We start from the raw sequence: 15,703 nt of genomic DNA, 5'->3' as shown, positions 1-15,703 counted from the left end.
AACCAATCTTAGTAGCCTGGTAGTACATATATTGATATCTAGTTGTACATCCATTTCTGTCGATAATATGTGTTCTATGGCCTTCACACCATAATCATTACCAATAACTGTAAATAGATTGTTAACATCTAACGTAACAAACAAATATTCTCCCTGTTCATGATGTGTCATATATTCATATAACGATGTTAAAAAATGAGAGGTATCCCTAAGAATTCTTGGATAAATATTAAGCAAAGGTTTCAAAGTTGATTCCAACCACATAGAAACATATTTAATAACCCAGCCTCTACCAGAGACCAAAGGTCTGAGAGGTGGGTTGATGGAATCCTTATGAAGTTTAGGCAGAGCCTTGAATATGGGAACAGTGGGATGTTCAACCAATAAGAACTTTAAAGTACCTCCATCTAGTAGTGACGTATGAAACAAATTCTGTAATGAAGTCTTTACCTTCTGAATAACGTACTGTACCATAATAGGAGAAATCAGAATAAAAGTATTGGTATCCTGCAATAAATCATTTATTTTATCACAATAGTCAACACTCTTCATGACAACAACCGCCCATCCTTTATCTGCAGGCTTAACCACAATATCATCATTCCTAATCAAGGAATTCATGGCTGACCTCTGCTCAGTCGTTAGGTTAAAATACTTTGTCCTGTCACCACCTTGCATGTAAAGTTGTCATAGCAGCAAATGGAGAAAATCAAAAAAAGCTGAAAACTGAGATATAAGGCAAAATAATGGAACAGGTTACCAGCTTCAAGTATCTGCGAGGGGTGGTTTGGAAAGGTAGTCTGAATGTGGAGGCCAAAGCTAGAATCAAAGGGGCTGTGGCCAACTGGCACAGAGCGTTAGGCGTAATGACTGACAGCAGAATGTCAAAGAAGCTGAAAAGCAAGGTGTACAAACCAACAGTGCGAATAATGCCTTTGTATGGTACAGAAACCTGGGCAATGAAGGCAGAGGAGTTGAGGAAACTAGAGGTGATGGAGATGAAGTGCCTGAGATGGGTGGTAGCATGCATATGGTGGTACAGATGAAGAAATGATGACATCAAAGCAGAATCAAAGTAGTTCCAATTGCAGAAAAGGTCAGAGAGAACAGATTTCTATGGATTGGACACATGTGGCGTAAAGCAGAAGACAATCGATGAAGAATATCTGGAACAGATAGGAAGAAGGCAAAAAGAAATTATGTCTTCAAGCAAAGAGATGGATTGCATCACAGAAGCCCAGTAGGCATGTCTGTCAAAGTAATTAGGATAATGGTGCTGAACTGAGAGAGGTGGCAACAGCTGACGTGACACCTTAACCCCATGTACAAAAATGGGGAAAAAAGGAGATGATGATGGTTTGCTGTATGGATTTTATCAAAATGTCTGGTTGGACAAGTTTTTCCCTTATCTTCGTGTTTCCTGAGGTTGGTTTTGCACTTGTGGAAAAGGAGGCACATTCTGTAAGCTGGCTTGCAATTCTAAAAATCTTGTCTATATCACTGGTTGTTACAATATTATAGAGGCTAAAAGTTTTCCCTAACCAATGCATATAAAGATACATCACCTCAATGGTTGTTAATGTTAGAATCTGCTATCTAACTGGCACAGCTTTCAACATCTTAACGCAAGAAATTGGAATAAAGCCAAAAATAATCAGGGATGACAAAGGCCCGGAATCAAGGATGCTGTTTAAATACATGTGCTACTCAGCTAGAAAGATAACAGACCAAGCCTTACAAAATGCAACTCTGAGCTGAAAGACAAAAAAACAAAGTTAACAAAAAACAAATAAAATAATTCTTTGCTTTAGCAGTAGAGGAGCTGTGGAAATAGCAAATAATTTTCTCTCTTAAATTACATTTTTAAAAACAATTTAATAATCTGTTGATAAACGAAATGAGAGAAAAAATTCAGAATCATTACGAAAATCGAGTATATCATATTTCTTATACTTGATTACAATGAATGAATAAATAATACTGTCTATATTAAAATCATTTTATGAACTATATAAAGTAACTAATGATGGGCATTACTACTGACTGTAATCCTCACAGTACTGGGCATTATGTGTGACTGTAATCCTCACAATTTTGCCTGAAAATTACATATTTTATAGCAGAAAAAATATGAAAGCAGAATGAAAGGCAACTATGAAAAATGAGGGACATTTCAGATGTGTTCTAGTTAGACCAGTAGTGCCTTTTAAGGCACTGCTGTAAACACTATACAGATATTCTTAAATATGTTGCTTTTAAATTGTCAGTATTTTCCTAATACGTATAATATGATAGTATTTGTCAAAGTAACTTATTACTGAAATTCTCTATTGCATGTACGACTAGTTGAGACCTGTACAAAGTAACCAGTTCAATGACATTTTTTAACAAACTCATTAGATAGGTGAAGGTCAAATAAAGAAATATAGAAACACTGTACATGCACTGTTGGTTAGGCAAATCTGTACAGCAAATACAAACCATATCTGTACAATATACATGGAAAGTAGCAACCAGACAAGCCAAGAGGTGTGTCTGCGGGAATGAATGCGTTCAAAATCATAGGTGAAAATGTAGCAAACTGCCAAAACAATGAGGTTATGCAACAAATAGCCAGAATACTGGGAATTAACAAAAAAATGTAGTCCAAACATTTAAAACTGGCCTTTTAATACTCATATCATTTGTTACACAATTCAAGAATGAAAGATGACAGATCATCTCTGCAGGCCTGGAAGAATCACTACTGCCTGCATCTGAAATGTGACATCCACCACATTTAGGACATGGTTAAACACATTATGGTGTTAAGATGCAGGCTAAAATATTGCAAATTGACAATATAAGCAAGCATGCAAACTTCGGCAGCTGTCAGTAGATTTGGATTAGTACCCCATCTCAGGGATCCAGCTTACAATTATGGTAGTACTGTCCATTTTCCTACTGATGGGCATTTTTCTGTGATCTCAGTAAACAAAAATACTCTTTTGCTTTCAAAACTAAGCAAAGACAGTGTGTAACAGTTCACAAGGGAGGATCCCAGAAATATGGGTCCAAAATGTTGGAAACAGCCTCATTGTGGTAATTTGTTGAATAGGGAATCGCTACAGAAAACCACCACAGCACCTAGTTTAGTTTGTAGGCATCTGTTTAAGAATCATTGTGTCTCTAACCCACATAATCCATAGAAGATGGTGATCCTGACTGTGCAAGCACATAGGTAGGGGAATATTGGGAACATCCAGATAAATGATGTTAATGACCGGTCTGCTCATTTTATTATGGAGTGGGGAAAATATGGACAAACAAACCACAAAATAATCAAAAATGTTCTTTATTTTAGGTGATGACAACTGCAAAGTGATTTATTGAAAGCAAACCCCTGATAGATGGGGCATCCGGGTGCCATTACAGAAGTTAAACAAGTTATAAAAAAATACACAGAATATAACAATGGTCCAATTTTTAATCACTATATTTCTAATCACTTATTCTCTCAATGCAGTATTGATGAGAAATATAGTGATTAAAAATTGGACCATTATTACTGGGGATAGTAACATAAACAAAGTTTTAGGATTAAATCCCAAGTTAACATATAGAAGGGGTCCAAATATTAAATGCCTATTAGAAAAGAAAAATAGATATAAAAATAATACTGGAATGGGAAGATGTGGTTGTTGTGCACAATGTAAATCAATAAAAATGGGAAATAAAGTGCACATTAAGAACAGAAATTATTATATTAGAGATAGGTTTAACTAACTCCAAGGGTATCGTATACACAGCTTTATGCGAATTATGTAATGCATACTACATAGGAAAAACAGAAAGAAAATTAAAACAACGTATATATGAACATCAGTATAGTATAAGTAAGAGAAGTACCACCAACGCACTAGCCAAACACATAATGGAGAATCCAACACATAGATTTCAATTTGCGGTATTAGAACAAGTAATACTAGATTGGAGAGGCGGCCCGTGGGAATTAAAATTAGAGGAAAAGGAGCTTATGTGGCAAATTCGGACTCTAGCATATATTCCACCAGGGCTGAATGAACATATATCTTTGCAATGCATTTTAAAGTTGAAAGCACTTGCTAGATAGCATTTATGTATTCAATCAATAATAAGTAATAAGTTATTCAGTTTTAGCAATATATATATGTTTTTAAAAAAATGTTTTAACAAAAGAAGAAGTTCTGTAACTTTAAATGGGTTTTAATTGAACTAATTAGTTAATTGGTTTATTATTTAAAGCTTGTTTTATTTGTATTTTGTTGTCTGAAGAAGTCAGAGCATTGTCTCTGACGAAAGTGCTCACATTAAACAGTAAAAAGTTATAAGTTTGTTTGAATTTGGCTCCTTATCTGCAACGCCATTCTGTGTGTTTTTAACAGTGAAGTTATAAAAAATAAAATTCAAACAAAAATTATTATTTTTTTTTATTTAAGGGAGAGGATGCTAGGAGATTGGGAACCTGCCAGTGTCTGTAAGTAAAGAACTGGCCATATTATATTTTAAGTTATGGGTGGAGGTAGGCAAGCCCAGGTGGTGAATGAAGTGTGTTTCATTATTTCTGTATTTGCGTTCATTATTTGATCATATACTTTTCCATTTCAGGGTTACAGGTGAGCCAGATCTTATCCTTGCACTCAATGTGAACAAGGTGGAGAAATTAATCCTGGAGCACATGCCAGTCTATTGTGTGTGTTGCAAAAATAAACTCAAATTTGCATGTCAATGTCATGTGCATGCACAAGCAATTTGGAGGACTGCTAGTTTAGCTGCAGTACATCTCTGGGATGTGTGAGAAAAACGGAACAACTGGCAAAAACTCAAGCAGACATACGGAGGACATGCAGCTGTCAACACAGGAAACACCCAAGATGAAGTCCAAATTGAAAAAAAAAACAATTACTGTGAGACACAAAAGAAAAATGTTGCATGACTATTTTAATTAAAACATGAATCAACACTTTTGGATGTAGCTCACAACAGTTTTCATTCACGAAGAAAGACACTGCTGTGTTAAGCACACAGCATACTAGTACAAGAGCAGCTGGTACTGGGGGACTAGATACCCAGAGGATCAGATAGTGGGTTGGGTGGACTTATACGAAATACTGACAGTGCTAATGCAGAATGATTTTCAAACTTAAATGGTGTGGCCTGTGACACCTAAGCTGGTTAGTAAGGAAATACTTTTTTATGCAGCACTCCCCTTTCACTTTGTCTGTTATTCATTTTATTTATTTATTTGCTAACCAAGTAAGTACACTGGTCTGAAGACCCTTTTCAGGCATGACCCGGGCCATGTGGCATACAAAACTGAGACAGATAAACAATAACAATGGTAATCAAAATTCTCAAATATGCAGTAACGGGAGTTTAAACTCCAGGCATCCATAGTAATGACACATCTATTAGGTAAACGTTGAAGACTGTACTGAGATACACTTGTCAAATATACAATAAACTAAGTTTAAACTGTAAGTGCCAACAGTAATGATGCATATACGAGGTAAATAGTGGCATGTAGTTCTAAGAGATAAGATTTATATCAATGGACACATCATTTTCTTTTGTATTTTTCACCAACTGCACAACACACATATATGTGTTAGTCTAGTGTTAGAGCCAATGTGAACTGCATCAAAAGCTCACTGTCTCTTATTAGCAGGTCATCAATCAATAAACATTGTACACTAACTGACAGCTGTATGCAGGGATCACAAGCAATGAAAAATCACAAGCCAGCCATAGTGGAATAGTATCATAACTGGCTATAGCAATTCTGTGATTAAAAAAAAAAAAACACGCAGTTTTGATTTATTCCACTGTGATAACATTTAAAGACTTCAGTTGAACTACCATGAGGCTACCCTCTCAATTTATTTAAAAAAGTTCTGCTTATGAATTTCCAATAGCAAGTACACCACATTAAAAAAGCACCATTGCAGACAATGGACATAAAAAGCCAAGCCAAGATGAAAATCAACATGACCTGCATGCTATATTTCAAGTCAGTTTCACCAGGGTAAAGAAAATAAAGCACTACATTTCTTGATCTTTCTCTCTAACTCATGAGAAAAGGATACATCTTGGGGTCATTCTTGAAGTTCTGTAACCACTTTCTATTGGCCTCTATCATTCCCTTAATGGAGGTCTTTTCTATCTCAGGGGCACGGGTATGTTGAAACACACGCATCTGATCACTGAAAATAAACATATGATGTGAAAACTAAAGAAAAAAACAATTTTTACAAATTTAATTTTCAGTTACAGAAGGTTTACTCAGAAAAACTCTAATGGAACAGAAGAAAATGCAAATGAGTAATCTGTTCTGGTCTTTAAACACATGGAATACAGCCAGTCAGGTAGCAAAATGCTGACATTTAAATAGAACACCACACATGAAGGCTCAATAAATGAATCAAGCAGCATAAATGACCCATACAAATTAAAATTTGCATCCACCATAACTATTTATCGAACTGAAACATGTCTAAGACACACTGATGAGTTTAATTTGCATCCACCATAACTATTTATCGAACTGAAACATGTCTAAGACACACTGATGAGTTTATTTACAGTTACTGCAGGAAGCAGAGATTTGAAATGCAAATAAACCATCATAAGACTAATCAATACTGCACAACAGAATCTTGCCATCAGACAACTACCCCATTACTATTATTATTATTGCTTTTGACAAAGCCGCGGTGGTACAGCGGTAGCGTTGTTGCCTCACAGCAAGAGGTTCTCCCATTCGATTCTCGGCTGGAGTGCCTTCTGTGTAGAGTCTGCATGTCCTCCCCACGGTTGAGTGGCCTCCGAAAGACATGCGTGAATGGGCGTGCCTTCGCTGAAGGTTAGGCGTCAGGCTGGCAACTCAGCACCATAAAAAAATCTATTGCCAATCATTAGCGGATCAGAGTTCCGCTGTGGCGACCCCTAACCGGGAAAAGCCGAAAAGACAAACAAACAACATTATTGCTTTTGACAAATTAGGGGCAAACCTAAGTTAGGAATATGGCAGCATTTATATACAGTACAACAAAGATAAAAAAAATTAAATAAAATTATGAACCACTTATCCAACTCAGGCAAGAACAGGAAGTTTTGGGTTTCCTCTCCAACAAACAATACACAGTCTGACATTTGAACCGACATGCTGTGATTGTGGCTAATGTGAGGCAAAGGGGACAACTGAACCTGGGAGCAACATGTTGGGGAGGGTGAAATTGTCAGCTCTCAACCGTTCCTTAATGTATACTAGCTTTTAAAAGCCAGTAACTGCATTTGCTGTGAAACCTGAGAGCTGTAGCACTCTATGTGTGGCCTAAACTGTAAACTGCAGCAACTGCTTGCTACAGTATAAAAGTAAAAAAGAAATCTTTTTTTTTTTTTTTAGCTGAAACATGAGGCACTATATGCAGGGTATAAACTGCAGTAAGCAGTTTGTTACAATTTAAAAGACAAAATATTTTTTTAACTAAAATATGAGCAACATAAAGCTCCATGCAGAGTATAAACTGTAGCAACTACTCACTACATTTGCAGCAAGCAGTTTGCTACAATTTAAAAGAAGAGAGTTTCATTTTTCTTTTACTAAAATGAGAGAAAATGAGGAGGGTCGGGGAGCAGAGCAATGGGACCTGATTGGCTGGAGTAGGAGGGAGGGAGGGTCATGTGTGTTATGTACTTGGCTACCTTACCACAGTCATGCTGGAGGAAGTAGAGGACTATTTTAACGGTATGAGTTCTATCAATGAGCCAGTTTGCAACCCATTTGACAATATATGGGTAGATACCCAGCTGGGTGAGTTTATCAATAATGCCTGAGTGGGTGATTGTGTCAAAGGCCTTGACTAAGTCTAGGTAGGCCATATGCACAGATCTGCCCTCATCTAGGGCTTTTGTGACTATCTTGAAGAAGTCCAAATTTAACAGGCATGATCTCCCCTTGACAAAGCCAAACTAGGTGGGGTCAAGCGTTTGGAGATTTCTTATATCTTTCTTAATAAAGTCCATGATGAGATGTTCCATAGCCTTGCAGATAAGGCTGTTCAGGCTAATGGATCTATAGTTCCCAGTGTCCATGGATGCACCCCCTTTGTGCAGAGGGATGTTTTCCATTCTGCTGGGACGAAGCCAGTGCTTAGGCTGTGATTGAAAAGTGGGCCCACAAGTGATACTAATTTCTGTTTTAGCCCATGTAGAACACAGCCCGGGATGTTGGCAGGTCCCATAGAGGCTGTGTTTTTGGCCCTGGAGAGGGTGTTTAAGACCTGCTCCTCAGAGACACTAGGTGGGGGACAGGTGTTAGGGATGCTTTGGGGTATATGTGATGGGGACAGGGGAGTGAAGTTTTCAGTGAACCTGTCAGCCAGCAGGTTTGGTATATCCACAGGTTCTGTATATGTAGTACCATTAACTATGAGTTCAGCGCAAATCTGGGCCTTACCTTCGAGGTTACGAATGTAACTAAAGAATGCCTTGTGGTAATCCTTAGTAAGGGAAGTTCATTTGGATTCGTAGTTAGCTTTGGATGACTTCACTAGGAGTCTTTTTGCTTGTTTAAGTTGAGGGAGTGTTTCCAGTTTTGATATCGTTCTTTCCTAATCTTAGACAGCAGTTTATTTCTGCTGTTTTATAGCCTATTAATGGCAGTTGTCCACCAGGCAGGTTTGTTTTTCCTTGAAGATCTTACTTTGGTTCTATCAGGTACGGCCGAGTCAATACAATTGTACAGGTGCTAGTATAAAGCATTAGTGTATAACTCAGCATACGTGTTTGTTCTATCAGTGAGAGGCAGGGCTATGAAGATATTTATGCTGTCAAGTAAGAGGTTGTAATTGGCCTTGGAGAAGTATTTTAGTCGAGTTGTTGCTAATGGGGGGTCTTGTGTTATAGTTGCTTCTAGCGAGACTGATCTGTGGTCAGATCTCACCAGGGATGGCCACACACTGGGGGTGGTGCAGCGGTCCCCCATGTTGGTGATCACCAAATCCAGGATGTCTGAGCCCCTTGTGAGTGTGTCAACAACTGGTCCAGGGCATTATTGTTAATGAACTCCAGGAACCTTAACTAGAGAGGGAAAGATGATAGAATGGGAAGATGCCAAGAAATTATTTGGACTGCAGGTTAGAGACTGCCTTCCCTAACAGGGATTGATATCAGAGTACAGGCAAAAATTAAGAAATAATGAAAGACCAGCACCTTTACAGTTTTTAATGGACTCTAGAACAAAAGCTGCCACTAAAAAAGGAATAATTAGTAGAGCACATACAGTATTGTATGATAACTATAAGAAACAATCAGAAGAGATTACAAAGGATTGGCAAGAGAGATTGGATAAGTAATTCACAAAGAAACAATGGAAGGATATATGTGTGCCTCCCAAACATGCAACAAAATCTAGAAGATTTAGGATTTTTGCCTATAAATGTTTACATAGATATTTTTATACCCCAAGTAGACTCCAAATTCCCTCAGGCAAACAGTAAATGTTGGAAGTGTGAAGGGGAAGTAAGAGGTAATTGGGAACATATTTTCTGGGAGGCGGTGAGTTGGCGTACTTTAAGTATTCCCTGCAGGATGCACTGTCGGAGATGGTGGGTACTGGTCTAATGAGGGAGATGATTTTTCTGAGCTATGATTCAGAAATTTATTTTTTTTTTTATTTTACATTTGTTGACCGGGCTAGTCTAACTGGAATAAAATCCATTTTCAGTAGAGAACACAGAAAATTTTATACAGTAAAAAATAATAAGTTCAAAGCAGAATAACAGTAGTAAAATAGCTCTAAACAGTAACAGCCATTCACATACACAATATATAACTGTAATAATTGTCTCAAATTCAAAGAATTATAATAAGAATTAAAAAAGGGTCTAAACAGATTACAGACATACAGATTAGGTACAGTTGACATTACAAGGATACCTAGCTGATATGCAATGCAATAGAAATAAAAACAAATTAGTAGTTTTCAAATGGAAGCAGGATAACAGAAAGTATATACTGTTGATAAATTATAGAAATGTATCATATGATACAGTGAGATAAAGGTGTAAAGGAAGCAGCAAGAGTAACTCAAGGGAATCATGCTGCTTAACCAATGTAGAGGTATACTTATATTTAATGAATACTGATACACCACCTCCTTTTGGAATTGCCTAGACATGTGAGGTTTAAAAGGTGTCAAGACTTACATCAGCTATGTAATGTTTGAGTGAGAAAGATTGGGTAGATTATAAGCGATGCATAATATTTGCAACTAGGAGTGTGTCAGTATGGTTTTTGATGTAAAATGCTTGCGACTAGGATCGTGTCAGTGTGGTTTGTTTTCATTTATACAAATATATGACTGCCTATGTAGTAAGTGATGGTTTAATAAAGATGTTTCTTGTTTAAAAAAGGTAGGAATTGAATAACTGATGTAATATTGCTTAGATTATATGATATACAGCAATACATGTGAAGTATAATGTTTATTATGTTAATATAGTTTGATTACTTTTACATTAATGTAAATTTGCCTCTGTCACAAGTGATAATTCAATAAAGGTGTTTGATAAAAAATGAAGTCCAAGATCCTTTGGGCAAGTGAGTTAAAACACATATAATTAATCCAGTCAATGGAAGGGTAATTAAAGTCATCCAAAACCAGGGTGTTTGGTTGTATCTTGATTGACTCAAGTAGATCCATGTACGCTTAAGTGGATGTCTGAACTCATAGAGGGGGTCCTATAGCTGGCAAAGATCTGAAGTAACTCAAGGGAATCATGCTGCTTAACCACTGTAGAGGTATACTTATATTTAATGAATACTGATACACCACCTCGTTTTGTTTTCATGCCTACAGTTTGTGGTCTGAATATGTGGAAGGAAATGTAACCTGGTATAGCTGTGGTGCTCTTCACAGCCTTAAAACAGGTCTCACTGACTACACAAATGCCAGCATCTTCCAAGGTGAGGACTGCTTCCAGTGAGTGCAGTTTCTGGTTTAAACTCCTAGGGTTTAGCAGCATAACCTTGAGGTTGTTTTTAGATGGTATTTTTGTGTCAGGAATTTTGTTCTTGTGACATTGCCTAAAAGGCATTACGGGGATGGCAAGAGCCTTAGCCATTAACCAAAATCCCAGGGCTGCTAGATGAAGACCATCTCTGGCAAAGCATCGAGGTCTGTAGATCATGTCATCCCAGACTGACAGATACCGGATCCCCTTTGAATGACACCAGAAACTAAGCCAATTGTTGAAGTCAATCATTTTTTGTTTGTATTGCGGTATCATCCTAGGCAAAGGTAAAATGCTGCTTAAGGCTAGAGACATACCTGCCCGAGACACAAAATTAGAGAGCTCAGTCACGTCTCTCTTCATATAGTCTAGTGAGGTATTTCTCAAGTCATTCACACACATATGGACTATGATGGAGTCATAACAGTGCCTGTTGTTGACAGACTTGAGGGCATGTGTGATATGGTGTATCCTGACACCTGACAGACAGCTGACTGTGACTTTTTCCTTAGCCAACCTGGTGAGAGAGTCGCCTATGACTAATATGTTTGTTTTTGTGTTATGCCTTAGGGGCTTGACTGATGAGACATTGGTGTGTGATATACTGTATGTACTATATTCTGCAGAGGATGTATTCTGTGAATTGCTTTTGTGTTTGGGGGGTCTTTGATGTTTTGGCAAGCTTCTGGGAAGGACCTCCACAAATGTAGGGTTATGTGCTGTTGGTTTGGTAGGTATAGGAGGTGATGTGGGCATGCTGACAACCTGCTTAGTATCAAATAAACTGACTGGTGAGCAACAGTGCCTGGATTCTAGGTTCTTGATATAGATGCAGCTCTCACATAATTAATTTGTGTGGACTAGAAGTGGGTTATCAGTGTGCATGAGGCTGTTGCTACATTGTCTCAGGATACCGAAGTTGACCAGGCTGGCTAGAGAAACTGTGGGAAATTATCTGTCCATAATTTCAGGTATGTTAGTGGTTCAGAAAACAGGAAGAGGACAGGAATGACCAGGTAAAGTAGAGGACAGGAGAAGTGGACAAAAAATATGAAGGGCTAGTGGGCAGGATCTGTGTTGGTACCTTATGAGCTTCGCTGAATGTATCACCTGTCAATGAGGGGCAATAGGGAGAACTCACCAATGGAGCACCAGCACAGTACTAAGGGAAAATTTGCAGGCAGAAGTATTAGCATCTATAACTGCCAACGGTGCCCACCACTGCTTGGCAGTGACCGATATGCAAACAAGCAAAAACCCACGCAAATGCAGTGCTTATGTAGCAAATGACAGCAAACTGATTTAAACAAATTAACCAATAAAAAGGTCAAAATTGAGCCCTGTTCCAGCAACCTTCAATCTATTGAGTTCTAACTGCACACTCTTACCACTAGGGTGCAGGGGAATCCTCTCCAACAAAAGATGGTCTGATTTAGTCCTCAGGTTATACAAACAGAACTAGATTCAGCAGGTCCTAATCTTGTCTTTGCTACAGCAAACATAGTGCAACAATTTCAGGAAAAAAAACAGTTCAAATAAGCAGGCACAATAAACCTTTAACCAGAAACTCTCAGCTCAGCTTCTGTCCTCTCATAAAAGTGTAGAACACAAACCTTCTTAATGTAAAACAACTGGCCTGAAGCCCAACTTCTTAAACCAATACTAAGATGTTTAGAATAACAGACACACTAAGCCTTCAACCAGCAAGTGACAACTTAGAAGGATGTAAGCTACCGTTCCTGTCACAAAAGTGTAGACTACAAACCTTCTTAATGTAAAACAACTGTCCTGAAGCCCAAGTGCTTAAACCAAAACTAAGAGGCTCAGAATAACAGTTACAATTGAATCAGGCTACTAACAAGCAGTAATACATGCAGCAGAATAAATGCAATGGAACACTTTTAAGAACAAGCAGGAAAAGCGTAATAAAGTAGGAAGAAACACAAATACAGTAAAAGCAGCTGAATAAAGTGCATTTTTAAGTTAAGTGGGAAGGGAGGAAACAGAAGAAAATTCAAAGTTAAGAAAATAATGATCTCTCTGTACTCAGTAGAATGAGCTGATCAGATGGGACTGGGAGGAGTGTCCAAAATCAGATTTATAGTAAGGGCAACTCAAAAGCCACCAAGTGTAAGAATACAACAACACTTAGGCAGGTGGGTGGGAAAATAATAAAATGCAGACAGAGATCAGCAATATTCAGGCAGTTGCAGCAAGCAAGCCAAACAAACACTCCAGCTAAACAGAGCTATTTCTAGCGAAATGAGGAATGCTATTTCTCAGCTCCTTCCACTAATTAGCTGATGTTATTCACTGTTTGCAAAGGAATTCTTTGCTAACTTTTCTAACTGGCAGTAAGGCAGCAAACTCGATCTGAGGAGTTGGGGATGGAATGCAGCATTATGGGTAGAGGGAGGAGCTTGAGATTCGGATTCTAAACCTTGTGAATGCAGCCATGTCGGATCTGAGGATCGGGTCCATAACCCATCAGTGAGGAAGAATGAAAAGGACATCATATCTTCACGGATAAGTTGTATGAGCAGACATTAATGGTATACGGCACTATACTACTTATGGGGGATAATGGCAATCAATAACTATGTGTCGTTAATGGCAACACATTAACAAAAGCAAAAGAATATAATGATAGGGGAGTTCTGATGGCAAGTACATTACATTTGGGCCACATACAAATATAACAACAAGAAATGAGGAAGTTCTTTTACCTCTTTGTAAATCAGTGATAAGACCTCTTTTAGAATATGGCACAACATTCTAAATATTTTTCTTCAGCAATACAGAAGAACTGGAGAAAGTCCGGTAATACTAAACTATACATAAAAGATATTTACCCTGAGAATAAACATTATAAGTAAAGATTAGCTGTATAAAAACTATATTCAGCCTATTATAAATTAATAAGAAGTATTAAAACTATTTTCAGTCAATTATAGATTAATAACAGGGTATCTAATATGGGCTCTAAAAATCTAAAATGATAAAATGTTGAGCTGTACATTACGTATGGGACTTGTGAACCATCAAAAGATGACCAAGAACAATATATTACTGCAATGGGAAAGATTTTTTTTTGTGGGATAGACACTCTTTTTATTATTTGAGTAGTTTGAGAAGAAGGGTGGGGGGGGGAGGGGAAGGATGCAAGGTTAAGATGAGGGTAGGAAGGAAGAGGATATAGGGATGGCAGCAGGACAAGACTCATCTGACAGGGGAGACGGTCATAGGAAAGGGGCATCAAAATGGAGAGATACACTCAGAGGGTGAATGGGGAGGAATGAAAAGATGAGTGATATATAAGGAATGGCAGTGCCATGACAGGGTGGGATGAGCACAGTATGCCAAGCTGTCAATGTGTGGGACCCACACAGAAGTGAGTCACTTCTGTGGCTGACATCATGGGTGGGTTCTGGCACTGGTGGCTCAATGGTTTGGTCTGGGCAGCTATGAGACTCTACCAGCTGTAAGAGAATACAATCCAGGGTGCCAATCTGGGTATCAAGCTGCTGGACCACCTCAGTTCTGACCAGACACTGTAACTCCCGTTGGGTAACCCAGGAGTATTCCGCTGTGTAATTCCCCAGTGAGAAGTTCTGATGACTACTGGAGAAGAGGCAGCAGAGACCACCAGTGAGCTGCTAAGGTCACATTCCATAGGATTAACTTCATCACCTTGCAGACAGACCAGCTAGGGGAATGCTGGGGATCCAGCAGTCAGTGCGGTAGCTGTTGCAGGGTACAGTGGCTGCTGCAGCATCACTTTCTGTTCCACTGCTGATGTGGATTTACATAAATGGACAAAAACAAAAGTACAAAGAAACATAATAAAAAGTAGATGATGACAGAAAGAGAACAGCACACAAGGACTGCAACTGTCAGTACAATGTGGTACACTGTGCCTCCTATCACTGGTGTGGTTGACAGTGGCATGTGGGTAAGATGATAACCAGTCTGTGTGCAATGGAAAAGGAAAACACAGCAAAGAAGAAATAATCAAGTGGAAAACATTAAACAATCAGTGCTATGGAATACAGGGGCATGGGGAGTTGTTATACATAGTGTTGTAAATGCAGGGTGTGTGGCAAAAGTTGGCAGAGAATCCCAAATAGCCTGCCTAAAACTAACAATACAAACAGGCAATAGACAGCTAATTTCTGCTATTACAGACACTAAAAGCTACAATGTATGGGGTGCACAGCTGACAAAACTCATGCTGTTTCATGAAAACCTGGCACAGTGAAGGATACTGACATTGGTAGACATGCATTGTGAAATGGCAGTCTGAAAAGGGCACTGAAGAACTATGCCTTAGTAATCACATATCTATCAGCTAATAAAATGTTCAACACTTGCTTGACTCATTTAGTGCAGCTGGCATTCACATGGCAATATTAAGAATAACTGGCACAATTAAAGACATTAGCATTGTTAAAATCTGTTTAAAACACATATCAGTCCTACAGGCAATGAAGACGTATGTGGTGGTTAGCTTTTTAAACTGATGTGTAAAGCTGGGTAGTGCTGTGGAAGGTGGGTGAAGCAGAGCTACAGGTCTAGCAGCAATACAATACACTCACTCCATTGCCTGGTAAGTATAGCCTGCCTCCTCAGGAAGGAAAATCTGTTTTCTGTAATCTGCTCCACTACTGAAA

The 15,703-nt window shown here is 38.3% G+C and overlaps 1 protein-coding gene across 6 annotated transcripts in view; it reads right to left on the bottom strand.

The window, feature by feature from the left end:
- The window catches only part of CEP164 (centrosomal protein 164), a 1,424,585-nt gene that overhangs the window by 129,080 nt on the left and 1,279,802 nt on the right, over nucleotides 1-15,703 (bottom strand). For 4 of the 6 annotated variants that reach the window (XM_044080950.1, XM_044080954.1, XM_044080953.1 and 1 more), the window contains 2 exons: nucleotides 15,629-15,697; nucleotides 6,105-6,221 (listed from right to left, as the gene is read on the bottom strand). In XM_044080950.1, coding sequence (XP_043936885.1) covers nucleotides 6,105-6,221; nucleotides 15,629-15,697 — 186 coding nt within the window. The remainder of the gene's footprint in view (nucleotides 1-6,104; nucleotides 6,222-15,628; nucleotides 15,698-15,703) is intronic. The other 2 variants (XM_044080952.1, XM_044080951.1) reach the window with 1 other exon arrangement.

This window comes from Protopterus annectens, chromosome 8.part0 (assembly GCF_019279795.1).
Source record: "Protopterus annectens isolate FY-2018-M chromosome 8.part0, PAN1.0, whole genome shotgun sequence".
NCBI lineage: Eukaryota > Metazoa > Chordata > Ceratodontiformes > Protopteridae > Protopterus > Protopterus annectens.
The sequence above is the reverse complement of the archived record's forward strand: the minus strand, read 5'-3'. Positions and strand labels throughout refer to the sequence as shown.